The 18812-nt window shown below is 39.6% G+C and overlaps 1 protein-coding gene across 1 annotated transcript; it reads left to right on the forward strand.

Annotated features, from left to right (window-relative positions):
* Positions 1-278: 278 nt before the first annotated feature.
* LOC118427106 lies at positions 279-18068 on the forward strand. The gene is made up of 19 exons (XM_035836741.1): positions 279-376; positions 1634-1794; positions 2142-2244; positions 3072-3238; positions 3747-3849; positions 4493-4596; positions 5784-5985; positions 7434-7605; positions 8477-8652; positions 9579-9726; positions 10211-10472; positions 11411-11540; positions 11988-12368; positions 12593-12994; positions 13469-13793; positions 14980-15290; positions 16288-16455; positions 16954-17104; positions 17843-18068. Exons 2-19 carry the CDS (start codon positions 1792-1794, stop codon positions 18066-18068), a joined length of 3534 nt encoding a protein of 1177 aa, XP_035692634.1. The 5' UTR covers positions 279-376; positions 1634-1791.
* Positions 18069-18812: the final 744 nt, after the last annotated feature.

The raw sequence follows: 18812 nt of genomic DNA on the forward strand, positions 1-18812 counted from the left end.
AAGCAGAATCGAATGCGGAAATTGCCATTTGCCTTTGAGTTTGATAACAATGCCCCTCTGCTGGAATTTTCATTCATCACAGTGACTATATACAAGAGTCTGACTTATTCTTGCTACACAGACATATTGAACATCAAGGCACATTGATAAACAGTAAATTCTTAGATAATATTTTCATTAATGTTTACAAATTCATCCTTTTACAAAGTTTAACAAGTATTATGAATTTTAATAAATGAAATAGAACATAATTATTGTCCTTTACTCTCCAGTGGACTTGTACCAGGAAGAGAATATAATGTCTCAATCACCAGCGTCAGTGGCGCTGACAGTTATCTGGCAACCAGCCTGGTTGTCACTGAAGCCAAACGAATATGTAAGTTTGTTTTAACTATTCTTTAATGTATCATGTTCAGTTTTGTCTATAAAGGGTTAAAGCGTCCAGGCACTTGCACAGTCCATACAAGAAGGTAAGTTATGAAACTGGGTAAGTTTTATCAGTGACACAGTCAGCTGGCGTCCATATTTTACGGACAAAATCGATAGATTGTTTCTCAGAGAAAAGAAAGAGCCATGTGAGCTTCATTTACCAATCCACGACTCGAATAAAGTACTTAATTCGACTTAGTGCAACTTGAACCCATTACTTGCATGCTGAATTTGGATTAAGGACAGGTTAACAGTCGTCATCTTACCGAATGATCGTCACCATATAGCTGATTTGCCTTGTCCGGGCGTTCCATAACTTTTTGCAAGACTACGTAACAAGACTGAACCTAACCTGACCCTAATCAACTTTGCCATGAAACACAACGGTGTTGGAAGAGCATGCTAATACTTAAGTGACACATTGTTCTAGTAAAAATAAAAACCAACGACCATTTTGAAAGGTGACGACAGTTAACGAGATGGAAAATTGCCTTGGCGAACAGTGGTTCATTAATTGTAGAAAATTTATGTCGTCCCCTGTCTCTATTAAGGGATACATATAGAATACAACATGGTGTATTTTGTATCACCCGAGGTACCAGCCCGACCGCGGGAAGGATCGCCCTACGGCCAAAGGCCGGAGGGTGATCCGATCCGCGGTCGGGCTGGGACCGAGGGTGATGCGGAATACACCGTGTTGTATTTATGTCATACTCACCTGAGAAAACACATGAAACACATGAAATGTACCAGAAGTGGAGAAAATGTTGTATCCTTGAACCAAAAATTGTAGCAACAGCAATTATTCTAATGTCCGAATCCGGTATTCGAATTGTCAACTATGCCGCACTCGGCCCGCTCAAAATGGTTCGATTTACTCGAAGGAAGCCTGTGGGATACAACTTCGAAGCTCTGTGATACAGAAAGTTATCACATGGTCTGGAACACCTGTATTGAACGTTTTCACGGCCCAGGTATGACATAAATAGTTATAGAGCCCTGGTGTATATGGTTTCATGTACTCCCTTAGAAAGAGTTCACTTGCTTGCTGTCTTCTTCTTCTCTATCTCCGACACTTCTAGGGAAAACCCCTTGTGGGGCACAACATTACATGCCTGTATGCAGGTCTTCCTCTAGTGTGACTGTTGGTGGCAGTAAGAAAAAGCGGTGCATGAAAACAAATGTCCTAATTATTTCATTCCAGCTCCGGCGGCTCCAACAGCTGTAAAGGTCATTGCAGTGACATCATCTTCGATCGCCCTATCATGGGATGCTGCTGAGGGAGATGCAGATGGTTACGGAGTAACCGCCATTACCGAGTGTCAAGGTTCTGCAAACGTGACTTTGTCCGTCGAGGGAGTAATGGTCTGTACATCCCGTACACACGTAGACATGATAAATTGTAGGAAAATGTGGTGCTGAGTAGATTTCTAGTGTATTTATTGTAGTCTGTAATCGTGCATTTAATATAATGAACGTGATGTAATTGGCCACATGGCTCTTAGGCTAATCACATTATTTGCAATCTTGATGATAACATTGATCAAATGTATATTGAGGATATTACATGACAGGCAAATTGGAAATGAGAGAGATATTGATTCAGACTTTTTAGAATATCTTCCAATTCTTAATACCACAGCAGGCATTCTGTTAGAAGAAGTAAGTTCTTATTACTATTGGCTAAAATGGATTATCATTTTGTCACCTAGGTTGAGGTTACAGGTCTGGACTCAGGCTGCGAGTACGAGCTGACAGTCCTAACTCTTTCGGGAGAGAAGAAAAGGCAGGCAGTTTCTCTGAAACAAACGACATGTAAGTGTGAATATAAGTCACACCATGGATGTTATGTAACATACTTTATGTCATACCTGCGCCGCGATAACATTTGATACAGGTGTTCTGGACTGTGTGATAAAAAGCTTTATGTCACACCTGTGACGCGAAAACGTTCGATACGGGTGTTCCGGACCGGGCCGTACGCTTCCGTATCGCACAGGTTCGAAAGGCGTATCACACAGGCTCCATTCGAGTAAATCGAACCGTTTCGAGTGGGCCGAATACGGCATGATTGGCAATTCGAATACCTGATTCGGACGTTGGAACATTGCTGTTACAACATTTTTTTGTTCGAGGGCACCAAATTTGTTCAACTTCTGGCGCATTTTGCATCAAAACATGGGTTTTCTCAGGTGGGTATGACATAAATAAAATACAACACGGTGTATTCCGCATCACCCTCGGTCTAAGCCCTCACGCGGGTCGGGCTGATACCTTGGGTGATACGGAATACCCCGTGTTGTATTCTATATGTATCACGCAGGCTTCGAGGTTGTATCACACAGGCTTCCATGGAATAATCCAATCGCGGCGTAGTCAAAAATTCGAATACCTGATTTGGATGTTCACTTGGAACATTGCTGTTGTAACACTTTTTGCATCGGTCCCAGCCCTCCCGCGGGTGATACGGAATGCACTGTGTTGTATTAATAGATATTCTATATAAAAAAAAATTATCACCTTTGGATACTATTAAAAGGCAATTATAGCTTAATTATGTGCAGCCTTCTAGATCTCTGCTTTAGTGTCCAGATTTGTGTTGGAAATCTGAGATTTGAATTCCTTGATTTTCTGTTTTGCAGGGCCAGAAAGTCCACAAAATTTTAGAGTATCACTTATCGCAGAGTACTCGCTCACCGTGGTGTGGGATCCCCCTTCTAGTGGACTTTTTTCCCAGTACATAGTCAGCATTATGCCAGAACATGGAACCAACCCTGAAGTCTCGCTAACCCCTTTGGATGAGAGAACGGTAAGAAAGTTATTTTTTTCATATTAACAGTGTCAATGTGATTATGAAACTTTGCGTCATGTATGACATATCCAGTTAATATTAAATGATTAAAACCGCAAGGGGATTTTCTACATAGTACATACATACATACAATGTACAATATACATACACAATATAAAATTGTACCAAGCGATCAGACATGTTAACTTCAATGATGTATATTTCTGAATAAATGTCAATGTGATTACCCAAATTATTCCATTGAGTCTTATACAATAGAACACTAAACCAGATGGTGCTTTGTAGATACATGTACCTCGTATAATAGTTTCATCCTGCATACAAGTAAAGGCCTGTATTTAAAAAAATGAGAATATGCCTGTTGCTCTTGCAAATCTCTCAAAGTAGACCAGATAAAGGTCAATTTTGGAAATAAATGGCTTGAGACAGCCTTACAAAGTTTACTAGCTTGTTATAATATGCTGTCTATTAATAACCAAAACAATATGTATATCATCCCCCACAGGTCACTTTTGAAATCCTGCACACAAACACTCAGTATAATGTCACTTTGCGTGTGTTGTCGGGTACTCAAGATGGGAATCCCTTGACTATCTCAGCAACAACAAGTAAGGGCTTTTTCTTTTACAATACCCTACAAAGGATTCTATGGTGGGGTTGTGTGGTGTGATTGCAATGTGTTTGGGCCAGAACCCAGAGATGACATCCTACATGTACATGTACGCGTAGTTTCAAACCCTGCCATGCTACTGATCTTGTGCCCTAGGGAAAGGCACTCAACGCGACTTTCCTCACTCCACCCAGGTGTACACAAAATTAATGTACTACCTGTTTTCAGTTGGGGAGGTAAAAGGCGGTGGGGTGTTGAGCTTCACATTATATAGATAACAGCCTGTGATGACATCATACTGCTTGTTCATAATGATACAATGTCAAACGACATGTAGAATCTGTTCCCCAATAGAAAATTATAGGTCTCAGACTTCAGAATTGTTTAGTATCCTAGCAACACAGTGTACCTCTAATAATCATTGGGCAAGTTTGATTCTAATCTATCTAATATTACCATCTAGTGTTTCAACATTGAACATTACCAATATATTGATCCTTGTTAAATTCAGCTTTACACTTCACAGATCAATATAATCTATGATGACTGTCAAGTGGTCATTTAACTGAGACAAAGGACTTAAGGAATCTGTTATAAGTCATAGGAAGACTAACTATTGATTTTGTGATCTTTTTCTTTAGAGATGTACTACCATTTTCCCATGGATGAAAGAGTGGCTGGTGGCATAGCTGGACGTTACGTACATGCACCACTGACTGTATTCGGTGATGTCAACCTTGTCAAGGTAAATCATAGTTTATTACCAGTCAAATGTCTTTGTTATATATATATATATATATAACATATATATATATATATATATATATATGTTATATATATATATCCATACCTATAGATATCCATATATATGTGTTTAGTTGTACTGTAAGTAGTTGTTATACATGTAGACCTTACGAAAGTCGCTGTACTTTTGTCGTGTCAATAAAGATTATTATATATATTACCTTATATCATAGTCGGTCTGTATTTACGTTCGATATCAGTGTTCTGACCGGTCTATATTTTATGGTACGGCCCGGAGCTCCATATTTCGATTGGAATGATTCAAACTCGCTTGCTTGCGCTGCTGTGTAAAACTCGAACAATAGTTTCGTTCCTTTGCCTGATACTTTAATTTGTTTGAATTGACAAAGTTGTTTTCCCTATGTTTACATGTTGTGTATATGGCATTATCACCTGTTACTAACACTGCATATGCACACTGCTATTTATCCCCATTACGGGGGCTGAGCAGTAGAAAAGAAGAAGATCAGTGCATTGATGTCTTTTGCTCTTTTTTTTTTTAGGTAAACTTGTGCAATGAGTTTCCTTGGGTTGGCATGATATGAATAAAACACAACACGATTTATTCCATATCACCCTTGGTCCCAGCCCTCCCGTGGGGTGGATTGCCCTACGGTCATTGGCAATCTTAATCCTATCTGCGGTTGGGCCATACCTCGGGCAATATGGAGTACCCCGTGTTGTATTCTGTGTAATTTATATATGTCTTGTAAATCAGCCATTGATATTAAAACTAAATGACCACAGCCTCATACCTTCACCAAATGACATGCACGCCTTTTTTAGTGACGTACTATAAAATGTTGATGATCTTCTCTAGCCAGATAATAACACAACTTAGTTACATCAGGAATGTCTTATGGAAGCATATCCTCATGTAACATATATCCACATGTATTGATATGTACATGAGGCCCCTATTTGCATGATGTATGTCAACAGCCCGTATACATGCAGTCATCAATCGAGATAGAATGGACATGCAAGATGGTCATAGTCACTCCATTAACATGTGCCGTTGTCAACTTAACTCTTTTATAACTACAAAATGAATGCCCTTGATGCCCTTGGAATAGGCGCCTTTTATTAAAAATAAAATTATGATGATGGTCCTTCATGTCTTTTCAGGGTTGGGAGAACAGTGCTGCGAGTTTCCGCATCGGTCAAGGGAGGATGGAATCAGAACGTGGAAGCACCATGAGCCAGTGTATAGCAAGCGAAACATTCTGTGACTCCGGGTATTCGACCTATTTCTGGTTCAACCCCGGGAAGACTTCTTCATTTTCAACCGTACCAGGCGACGGCATTGACCTCCTTGGTATCGGACTTGGTTAGTGTGATGTTGAACATTTCTTTAAGTTACCATGTTGTACGCGTATTACAAAGAGAAAATTGCACCTTACAACATAGGTTTACTACAGTTTCGTATTCAATTGGTGAGCTAATGTTGTATCAAACAAAGCGGCCAATAGTGCGATATTTCCGTAAAAATCACAGAACCCAATGGTTCAATCATTGGTGGGGCATCTTCCTCTGCTTCCATATGCAGAAGTCAAACACAACTTGTCTAGAGATTTAGCCGTCACTAGTATATAATACGTGTTTAGTCTGTAAAATTTGCTACGATAATGTCAATCAATTGTCCATTGTCACACATAAGTTTTTACAATGTACTTCTATATAGGCTAACGTCACATTTCCACAAAGGGGCCCGGCCAGGCAGCTTTGGGATACGAAAAGTACGAGATAAAAGACTACAAGAAGACAAAACGTACCAGAAATCTCAACAGCATGCCTTGTGCATACTCATTGGTATAAACTTTAATTTTTCGTTTCCGCAAAAAACCCGGCCGGGCCCCAGGTTGGAAATGTGACGTAGGCCTTACAGGTAGCCCTGGGCATAAAGTTGAAAATAAACTTTCTTATACATAGAGTCCATTCCAAGACACCATGCGGATGTTTGTTGCCATTGTTTAGAATTGATTTTAAAGTTTTGTAATTATTTGATACTTCAGAAATACTTTTAACACTGTTTCAACTTTATAAATATTTCCCTGGTCCTGTAAAACTTTGGAAATATTCATGGTGTGGAATTGGATACTTCTAATGGTTTCTAAATAATGATAATAGCATTCTACCATTATTTACAATTTTCTACCATTTTCTACCATTTTTTGTAAATGGTTCGGTGGGCTGGGAAGATAGCAATTCACACATCCTTGCAAAGTATGGTTGGGTGCCATGCATCAATGGACCACAAAGGACCCACCAGTGCTCAGCAGTGAAATCTAAAAATATACAGATGCAACAATAGGGCTTACTTTTATGGGGGCAATAAACTAATTTTACCATTTGGCCAGGTTTACCATTTTTTATAAATATTTGTAAATGTGAAATAATCACAGAGAGGTTTCACAATTATTCTAAATAAAGATATTTTTGTACAGTTACTTTCAAAATGTTTCTAAAATATTCAAAGAAATTCAAATAAATAAGTATTTTCTTAGTCAATTTTTTGAAAATGATTTAATCATTGTGGCTCAGATATTCTTTTATTCAAAATAATTCAGACTAATTATAAATATCGCCTAAAAACCCTCATGGTGTCTTGGAATGGACTCTACATATAATGATTGGTAATTCTAACTGGAGAGATTGGTTTGATATGTTGGTATGAAGTTCAACTGCTTTACTTTGCCGAACAGCTACAGACAGACTAGTTATAATTGTTTATTGCATTAACACTTTTTTCTAAAAACCATTTCTTTGTTATTACAGATAACAATGCGGCACATCCAGGATTTCTCTTCACTACCCCAAGTGCCAGCAGAAAAACTTTTCGACTTCAGATGACTGTTGACCATACAATGTATCAGGCATTCGTAACCCTACCGGACGACTGGTGGTCTCACATTTCCTTTGGGCGTACAGGGAACGGAAAGGCAGTGATGTAAGTATAAAAAGTACAGTTTATCTTCGAATGAAGACTCATTTGTGTTGGTAGAATCCATAGTTGAATGTTGCTGAAGAGATTCATTAGTCACGTATGTTCACAGTTAATGGAATTGTCATCAATCAGTGACTGTTATTAAAGGTAAGCACACATACCTCCAAATTTTTGATGGCTATCAGTCCATCTTCATGACAGAGTGACCTTAGGCTAGTTCTCGCAAGACTTGGGATAACTAGGTCAAGAGTTGTGTGGATCTTCTGCCCCTCCTGCGGAGTAGGGGTAAGTAGGACCTAATGTGCAGCTCCCATATATAGTTGAACGGCTTTGAGCTTTGTTGCAACAAAAGGAAAGCACTCACTATGAATTTTCAATCGATCTCGTTGACCTTCATTAGAGGGCTGAATAACTGCACTGACGTTCTAGGAGTCGGAAGTGACGTCAAAAGCGAATCAAAAGTGGCGTGAAGACTGAATTTACCACCGTCATGGTTCAGTGAGGGTTGATGTGCTCTGACGTACATTCAGTTGCCTCCTTAACACCCCTCTTTATTAAACTAGTCCTGCTCGTGTCCAAAATCCGTACTTGATCCAGGGAAACTATGTCCAGGAGATTTTATATGACAACTACATAGTAGTACCTTGTTACTTCCATGGACATTGGTTAGACATTGTGCAAGGTAGTGATATAAGTAGGACTTTGGACACCAGAAATACCTGCACAGCTCTAATTTTACCTGCATTAACCTGCATTCTTATGCAGATGGTATTTCGAGCCCAGATACAGCATACCAATATTTCAACACAATATTGTATAAAATTTAAAGAACATTCATTGTATCAATGTGACCTTTTTCCATTTTTTTCTCCAGAGGTGTCAACGGGATCGAAGTGGCTGATGTCACCAGTACATCCGTAGGAGAGGTCAACGTGGAAACGGATAGTTGGCTGTTCATTGGTCCAACTGGAGAACAACCCATCTCTAGTACAGTAGGATTCGACCAGATTATATTTTACGAGAGATGGATTCCTCCCGAACATCTACTTTGTAAGTTGATCTGAATGCTTATGTTCAACTGTGTATCAGATGAGAAACTTTTAGTTATATTATATGTAAATGCCCCCAATGAGGACGAAAGAAACAACCTTTTTGACACAATCAAGACAATCTTTCCAACTTTTCATCAGTTAGTAGACCTCAAAAAAACTATATTTCTGTTAAAATCACAGAACCCACTATTCATTAACTAAGGAAGTGGGACTTTTCATCAGCCACTGCCTCCAAAGAAGTCAAACCTCCCAGTAAAGAATGTAGAACCATGTACATAGATAGCTGACGTGTTACTTGTTACTTTTTACTGTCTGTATCATTGCAATTAGCCTACGGGCATGGATTTGCAAATAAATAAATAAATATAAATATATGGTTATAAACATATACATCAAGGTGCTTTCTTCGACAAGTGTTAAATACATGCTATGTTTAGCATGTTCTTAATCATTATACAATGTATATACAAACTACATGTATATGATGCAACTGAGAATGAAAAATTTGATAATTAAGAGAGGTCATGTCCACGAAATCACTAGACTTCTAAATGTCTTCCAGGTTCATTTGTCTTTTGCTCATCCCTCTAAATCATGATCAATTTATTGCAACTCTAACCAACCGTACAGTGAGCTACTTTTATCCATTTACCAAGAAGCGAGAGGAAGTTGATATATACAACTCTTAGAGTACCCAGACGGATATAGGTTCATATGCATGTACATCTAAATGTATATAATTGTTCCCATTGTTTCATGTATGTGGTTTCTACCATGTGACTAGCCCATTGGGGCAAAAACATGCAATAAAGGCCTTCACTCATTCGTTCCGTCGTTCCTTCGTTCCTTCTTTCTTTCCTTCCTTCCTCCCTTCCTTCCTTCCTTCGTTCATTCATTCAATTCGTTCATTCATTGTTTCCCCAGCTGAAATAGAACACAAGTTACAGATAGAGAAGCCAAACGAATCTCACCAGAATGGTGATCTAACCTGTCGAGCGATTGGGAACGTCACAACAACTACAGCTGGTCAACATATGCTGGGGACTACAGGATATTTGAACTGTGGAAATAAGTAAGGACAGATGGAAAATCGAAATAGCTATTTGATAGAGGGGGGAAATTGGGTAACACTTTTTTATTGACTAGAAGATTGAGAGCACAATAATTATGACAGATTTGTATCATATCTCTTATTTTCTTTGTTTTTCTTTTTCATATGATCATAATACATTTAATGTCGGATTCTACCTATAGAACTCTTAGGCTAATACTACATGTAGTTCTCTTTTATCTGCCAGTTATACGTTGTACATGTATTTATAAACAAGGTATTTAAAGACAGTAAGTTGACATAATTTGGTTTCAAATTGCAATAGTTTGAAATTATTGAAACCACCGTCCATCGACTTGTGTATGATACACAGATGTAATATGCTTCTGTGTTCCATGTAAATTGGATGCACAAATTATTTTATACAACTGTTGGACATGACATTCAATAATGCATCAATTTTCAATAATGCTGATTTGTATTTCCTGGTTGTTTTGTTCTATAGGTATATGTCATGCGTCGGCAGCACTGTTTACTGTGCCCGTGGATTCAGCCTTGCGTTCTGGCTCAAGGTACAATGTGATGGCGATGCCAGCAGTAGAACGATCATCAGTAATATGGGCCAGTGGTCCCCGGTAACCAGCAGGGGAGTCCGACTTGTGTACCAGCCTGGCAGGCAGGAGTTGGTCCTCACTATGGCGAGCAGGGAAGGAAACGTGTACGAGGCAAAGGCAAACATAACACTTGGAACATGGACTGAGATTCGGGTAATCAACATGTTCATTAGCTTTTGTACTTCAATCCTATCTCTGTGTGATAATTGTGATGATACATGTATATACTGGATAAATCGGGGTAATGGATGTGTATGGCGATACATGGTGCTAGTATAAATTTCCTGTGTTTTTTGTGTAATGAGCCATCTATACATTTTTGTCTTTAACTCCAGTTATTACTGCTATTACAAGATTATGTTCCGGGTATACTGGCACTACATGTAGTAATATTACTACTAGTAGATACTACTTAAGTCAGACAGGTACATCTGGAAATAGTTGCCTAACAGTAGCAATAAATCCTACATACGTCAGATAATTTTAGTCTCAAGCATCAAATGCCAAAAGCAACTATTACCATTATCATGTAATTGCTATTGGTAGATCCCGCTTTTTGGGTAGTGTTGGACATGACTTTGCTTTTAGAGCATTCACAAGGGACATGACAAGCCCTACTACCCCGGTAGCATATCATGAGTAATCATAAAATGACGGTCGTCATGAAGACATTGCTCCCTGGTTTTTGTGTATGTTTGGCTAAAATAAGCATCAATCCACTGCTGATGTCATGATGGTTTCATCATCAGAATATAAGATATATGAGAATTCTTTTTTACACAATCAGCAGTTACATTGCTTACGTTTCGATGTCTCTCAGACATTTTCGTCAGAGCATCTAACTGGAGATCTGCTTCTCACTGCTATAGATGTATGTAGCTGATGTAGGTGCATCAAGACATACATCGGCAACATATAGCGGTGAGAAGCAGATCTCCAGTTAGAAGCTCTGACGAAGGTGTCAGAGCTTCTAACTGGAGAGACATCGACAACTTGCAAATAAACTTCTCATCAAAACGTAAGCAAATGTACTAAATAACTGCTGGTTGTGTAAAAAAGAATTCTCCTATATCGTTTTTTTGTGTGCACAGGTTGTTGGATCAGACGAAGGGGCGACACTCATAGTAGGAAGCATCGAGGCTGCTGGGGTGGAAATTGCGTCTTTTGGTCAACTGACTTATGACATGGAAACGACATTGATGATAGGAAGAGATGAAAGAGGTTTGTTTATGGAACGCAAAATCCTTATCTTGTATTATGATTTTTGACGATTACACAGTAGAAGCCATTAATTGCACAGCCTATTTGCCTGACGTGTGTTTCGTGCAATTATCCAACTGGTGCAATAATGAGAAGTTATGCAGAAGTGAGCGTTAATCCGTTATGCAATTATCTGACTTCTACTCTACCATAATGAGACTGATGATACCCATTGGCAAGCTGAATGAGACATATCCTAACAGTTAGTTATTGTATATTGTAGTTTATGTAGTAATGACAGAATTATAATAATTTTTTATTGTATTGTAAGAAAGTTCTATATCTTCTATAACTAGTACTGAAAAATTCATTTGTCTTATGCGCATTGAACAGTCTATGTTAGTCAAATCCATCACATCAAATATATTGTTATTAATTAGTAAGATATTTTACCAATTTTGCTTTTAGAATGTCCAGTATCAGACTACGTCAGTTTTAACGGAATTTGCTACAAGCACTTTGCTGAGGAGAAGACGTACGCCGAGGCTCGACAGACGTGCGCTTCAGACGGCGGGCTGTTGGCCATGCCAAAGGACAGTGCTACCAACGCGTTTATCTTCGATCTCGGAGGTGAAAATCACTGGCTGGGATTAACTGACGTTGACAGCGAAGGCCAGTGGGTATTTGAGGACGGCCAAACCCTAGCGTCATCCGGCTATACCAACTGGAAAGTCAATCAGCCGAGTAATGATTTGGGGGCAGAGCACTGTGCTCAATTTATCCCACCTTCGGATGAGTGGAATGATGTACCATGCGATCGCACTTACGGATTTGTATGCCAGATCTCAGGTATGCATTAAAAGATACTTCATCTATATATATTATATCTTTTTGCAGCTATATAAATTATTTATGTATGTTGCTGGATTGATATGAATTGTACATGCAGGATATGATTCTTAATGCTACTGTAATTCAGTGTCCCTGTCATCATATGGTTTAATATGACAAGGGTAATGAAGAAAAAAATCACTTACTAACCATGAAAAATTATCATTTCTTTTTGACCGCAGGATGTCAGAATGATTACTCATACCTTTCGCATACTGGCCGGTGTTACCGTGCCTACGACACAGAGAAGACCTTCGATGAGGCTTTGGCGACCTGTGAAGCAGAAGCAGGCACTCTTGCCTTACCTCGGGACGACATCACCAATGACTTCCTCGTCGCTTTGAAAAATGCAGTGAACGTGGATATGGGGTTCTATTTTGGACTGGACCGTAGGGGTGGAGCGTGGACTTACGTAGATGGAGGAGCGCTGGGTTACACCAACTGGGGCGCCGGAGAACCTAACGTTGGAAGCGAGGAATGTGGGGGTTTCTTTCCGGCAACATTCAGTACAACCCATCTTAGGGATAAGTGGAACGACGCGCCCTGTTCGGATAAACATGGTTTCATCTGTGAATCAGTGAAGGGTAAGTAGTGTATTCTTACGTGATTATTGTTAAATATCAATGTTATCATTAGTTTGTATACAAACTAGGGCAGAAAATGGGGGACTCATCCAGAATTTAAAGGAAGGCTACCCCTTGGGGGGCAGCACAGGTATATGAATTATGTATGGGCAACATACTGTAACTTTTAATGAGAGAATTCGAAGCGGCAAGACGTATGAAGTGGCAAAGGGAAAGTTATTCATTCATGCTTGTAAAGCTTAGGTCTCCTTTATCCACAGGATAACCAAAGTCTGTTGTTTTAAAAACGGTATATGTATCTTGTGATATCATGTTGATAGACGGTGGTTTGAAATTGTTGTCAAAATATTTCAGTTTGAAACCAACATCCATCATCGACTTGGTATTCCGTAAACGCCTTGTAAAGCCAATTGATATACATGTAGGTTACCCCCAGCGTTAGTTAACATGAGTCCAACACTCCTATGTCCACAGGAGCTGAACTAGTAGGCTTGTGGCCATTAAACGTGGAGTCTGGCGCATCAGACGTAACAGGAAATGGAAATGACGCCGTAGCAAGAGGAACCCTGTTAGCACCAGGCCCGTTTGGAGACACCGATGGAGCGTTCCTGTTTTCAGGGACTGTGGGTTCCTACCTCGACATTCCCAACAATGGCAGGCTGGATGTGCGCTACTCCCACACCGTACTGGCGCACATATATCCTACTGGTGCGGCCGGGCCGATCTTCTCCTATATCACAAACGGCAATGATTGGGGAGTCCATTTTTTTCAGACAGGACCACAGGAACTGACCCATCGGTACGTTTACAGTGTTTTACATCTTTATAGTAAATCTTTTCTCGGACGGCATTGGCATTGTGGTAAACGACTGCAGGAGTAGAAAAAGGTGGGACCGCGTGGCACGATCGGGAGCGCGTTGGTCTCAGGCCCGAGAGGTCCCGGGTTCAAATCCGCTTGCCGTGTCACCGATCTTGTGCCCTTGGGAAAGGCACTTTACACGACTTTCCTCACCTAACTCAGGTGTAAATGAGTACATAGCTGCAGCTAGTGGCAGTGACAGGCCTTTGTGGTGGTGAAAGGCCATAGGGGCATGTTCGGGCATGACGCACCCGCCATGACACATGAGTCAGGGGTAGGAGGAACCCCTTGCATCCTTGGTCGGAAGTCCTCCTAGGAGACGGAAACTCCAAATAACAAACCTCTGTGGATCTGCCGCTACCAGCCCAAAGCTGCCTTGGCAGATCCGTGTAATGAGTTGTATCATTGGCAAATAAATAAATAAATAAAATAAATAGCATATATGCATACCATATTTTTTTCCAATTAAGTATGCACCCCTGATTTGGGGCAAGTCTCAGACAAATTGATAACATACCCCAACTCCACCAATTTTTAACAGACCTTGAACTGGATAAATTAAGAAAAATTATATATGATGTTTTCCCCATGTTATTTTGCATGAATCTCCAATTATGTCATTGTCTCTACACACTTGTGACTTGCCTGCTGTAACTTATAAATCACTGAGAATGAACTGGTAGAACAAATCAGCAAGTACATCTCACTGAAAAAACAGTTATAATAAACATTATATCAAAATTAAAGTCACTATACTTATAAGAATTGTATGCAAATGTCACTCTTATGTAAACCATGTTTAAATTATAAGTTCCTTCAATGGTAAGACAACTGTGTATGTTTAGGCTCTGTTACCATTTGTCTGTACAATAACTTCAAATAAAGTACACACGCCCCAACTTTGGCAACAACTTGTAGCACCTTTTCAATTTTGAAAAGTTTAAAAAGTGTGTACTTTATTCAAGAACATCATATCCAGAACCAAGAGAGCTGGCAGCCACTTCTGTTTATAGCTCAGACCCTTTAGACTGTTCAATCATGATATCTATAAAGAAAATTATTGGCGATAAGCAAGTCACATACAGGAAGAACATTCTTTACAGTTAACATTTTGACTTGTCTTTAGGGTTGTTGGAAGGAACCGCAACAATGATTCCCCCTTCCTTATTGTGAATGTGCTGAATCAGAATACTTGGAATTACGTGGGCGGATCCTACAACAGTGTCACGGGAATGGCATCCGTCTGGAACAACGCTCAGCTAGTCAATGAAATATATGCTGGAGTTGCAGAAGTCAAAACTCAGTACCCGATCCGCGTGGCGATGAAGGACGGAGATGGGCGGATCTTCGCGGGTCGAATCGCCTGTCTACAGCTGTACAACTATGCCATGACTCCAGGACAGATTGAAGCAGCACGGTATAAGTGTAAGACAAGCGGTGAGTCAAGGGGCTTGTACTAGTAAATAAGGCATTGGAAAAATGTTGTGTCCCTGGTTTCGGTCCTGAAAATTGACCCTGAACAACTTGTGAATTGCCTACTGCAACTTATAAATCACTAAGAATGAACTGTTAGAATAAATCAGCTAAGTACATCTTGCTGGAAAAAAAACGTTAAACATTATTATCAAAGTCACTTATAAGAAATGCATATGTTTTACTCCAATGCCCTTGTATTATGACTACATGTAAATGACCTAAAATTTGGTATGAAGGTAAAGTAGGACAAGTGTGGACAGTATGTCATTTTCTGTTTTGTCAAACATTGCTAACATTGTTGAATTTAGGGATTTTTTGCCTTTTTTAGACTAAAAATGTATATTCTTGGCTCCTGTGCCTTTACATCAAAACCAAATGATCTGAAACTTGGTATTGGTCTGCATAATGTGCCCACATTTGGCATGAATGTGCCCACAGAACTCACTCTTTTGGTGTACTACTTTAAAAATGTTAAATTTGGGATATTTTTACCATTTTGACCAAATATGTAGATTTTGGGTTCCTATGTCATGACATAGCCTACTGATCTGGAATTTGGTATATGGGAATTGGACAAGTTTATGATTGAAAATTCCATTTTTAGCGGAAATGTTTTTGGACTGGTCTATAATTCCTTTTCGTGCACCTTTTCTGCTAAATTCAATTTGGACTGGGTTTCTTATTCTAAAAGCCATGTTTTCTGGGAGTATTTTTGGACTGGTCTATTGTGCAAATTCACATGAGGTGCACTGGAAGAGTCCATTCTTGCATTGGGGAATTTTGTAGGATTCATTTTTGGGCTAAACTGTGATTAGAAAGTGATTTTTAAGGAGAAGTGTTCTATTTTCGCACATGGGTGATTTGTTGCATGAAGAGGAAGATGGCTGAAATAAGCTGTATTTCCTATCAAGCAAATATCGGCCTTTCTAGTTCAATGTTTTTTTTTTCTTCTCCACAGTTGTTCCCAGAAGAGTCGGTTTCTGGCCGTTGAATGCAGAACATCTCGCCGATGACATCAGTGGAGGAGGCAACCACGGCGTGGCTGTAGGAACAACTTTGACAGAGGGACCTGATGGCGAAGCTCAATCAGCATTCAACTTTGCTGGAAATAGTCAATCCTACATAGGTTAGTAAGTTTATATCAAAACTAGCTGGAGAAGCGATGAAACCGTTATTATCGTTGCTTTATCTCTACTTTATTTTGTTAATCGCTGATTCAAACCTGAGAAGCACAGGACAGAAATTTTTCTTTCGATGTCATGGCTCGATGTGGGATTTCATATGCGTGTTCTGCTGGTTACTGTAAATGCATTTACGTTCGCGGGGATTTAATTTCGTGGTAGGGGGAAAATTACTTTACGCGGTTGTTTTAAGTTCGCGGTAGCAACATGCACTGTAGTCTGTTACTGCCATGAAAAAAATGTTCGGGGTGGCTTTACGTTCACGATGAAGCGACCACCGCGAAAACCGCGAACATTAAACCACCGCGAATGATTCTGCATTTACAGTACTTCGTTAGTGTTCCCTAGGGCAGTCTGCTCAATATATCGTAGATCAGTTCAATATCAGTGTATTGGACACAGCATGACACTTACATAAAATTTTACTGCAATTTTGTTGACAGAAATTCCCAACAATGGAGAGTTGGATGTAAAAAGATCCTTCACTGTACTGCTGTTCGCCTACCACCTTGGAGGTAGTTCCATGTTGGACTATAGAAGCCCTGGGCGAGGGACACATATTTGGATCTGGCCGGACCGCCAACTTTTCACCGAGTATGTACCATGAAGTGTCTATATTCTAATATCTGTAGAGATGTGGAATCATTGGAAGATGCCTAGCATCATAAAAAGACGACAAGGCCCAGTTGATGTTCAAACTTATGATTTTACATTAGATTTACCTGGGTACATATATGATTTGCATGGGATACACATCGTCCGAATGTTTATATTACTTGGATTTGAAAAATATTGTATCAAGGTGTATTTTGCAAGTTTCAAGGTGAACAGATACAGCCTGTGGAATATCATCCATGTTGGCGTTGAGATATTAATAAGTAAACGAGTGTTTATTGCAAATTCTTGCCCGTGGGCTAATTGCAGGTAACATAAGAGATTCAGTGTAAAAGAAACAATATCACAAGTGTCTACTCCAGTCTAAAGCTAGTAAAAGCTAACACTAGATCCTGGGTTATTGGGTTTGACTCCTTTTTTGAAGACAGTGGAGGACGAAAGATCCCACCTTTTCTATTATGTGTGGGTTTTGTGATGTTAAAAGGAGAACTGTTTTCTTTTTGTCAGTGAGTGTGAGGAAGTTTGGGTGGAATTTGGTGGCCTCTTCAAACAGCTCTTTTCTTTCGTGATCACAGAAAGAAGAGTTTGACATAAAATGTGTTTCGTCTTTCACTACATTTGACGTACATTGTTTGCACGTTCTTTCACACACGGATAGCTTCTTGTCGATATTCTGGCAACATATATAACCGTTATCCCAACCGTTCTTGCTGACAGTATTCAGGCCGCATCCAACCGCGCCTTTCAATCGACAAGTAACTTGCCTCAAGGGCAATGGATGTTTCTTGGGGTTACCTACGACTACGCAACAGGGCAGGTACAGCTTTGGAAAGATGGTATCAATATCGGCAGCACAAACTTTGGTCAACTGGAACACAGCACAGCGAATCCCATCAGGCTTGCAGACAGTCGTGCACACTCAGTACCTTTCAATGGCAAGTAATTTATTTAATCAAGCTAGCGATAGTCACTGCAGCTGTGTCTAGCAAAACTATTGTAGCAAAATCAGACCTGATTACTTATCACATTTAGGCCACACCAATATAATTTCATGCTTCTCAGATTTTTTATTTTTTTCAGAAAAAAATTGGATCGGTCGGTCGAAAAATCGATAAACAAAAACTTTTGCAAAAAGTCGGGGGTGGGAGAGATTGAGGGGCTAATACTCAAGTGACAGTTAATTGAGGGGGTCCCTGGTAGCAAAGTCCAAAGTTTGAACAAAAATTATAAACGTACCGTCCAAAATAGGCACGTACAGCTACTGGACTTTGAGGCCCATAGTTAATTTGAGAAAGGAGAGGCTGTGAAATTTGTCAACACGAGGTGTGGCCATCAATTTCAAAAATTAGTTGTTTTCATTTCAAATCGGAAAAAATAGGGTCGTGAAATCCGAGAAACAACAAATAAAATCAGTGTGGCCTTATTTACTCCTCAACATAACTTTAAGACAGACAACATGATACATGTAGTTGAAAAAGTGGCAAGGCTGACCCTAAGGTAGGCCCTAACAATACGAACATTTGACTTCCATTTGTGGTTAAGACCTTTGAGTACAACTTGTCAGAAGTTGTGACTTTTAGCTATTGGTGGAACAAAGGAAAGTACAAGACTAAGTGCATCCGGTGGCACTGGTAAGTGAATTGTTCGGAATATGCTATTACGTCTAGAGGACATTTGCTAAAGTGGC

The sequence above is a fragment of the Branchiostoma floridae genome, chromosome 12, assembly GCF_000003815.2.
Source record: "Branchiostoma floridae strain S238N-H82 chromosome 12, Bfl_VNyyK, whole genome shotgun sequence".
Taxonomy (NCBI): domain Eukaryota; kingdom Metazoa; phylum Chordata; class Leptocardii; order Amphioxiformes; family Branchiostomatidae; genus Branchiostoma; species Branchiostoma floridae.

Bases quoted from the DNA above. Each gene is read 5' to 3' on its own strand.
- LOC118427106 (XM_035836741.1), top strand. The intron at 3,850-4,492 runs GTAAGGGCTTTT...CTTTTTCTTTAG, and splicing joins GACTATCTCAGCAACAACAA to AGATGTACTACCATTTTCCC. The intron at 16,456-16,953 runs GTTAGTAAGTTT...TTTTGTTGACAG, and splicing joins AAATAGTCAATCCTACATAG to AAATTCCCAACAATGGAGAG.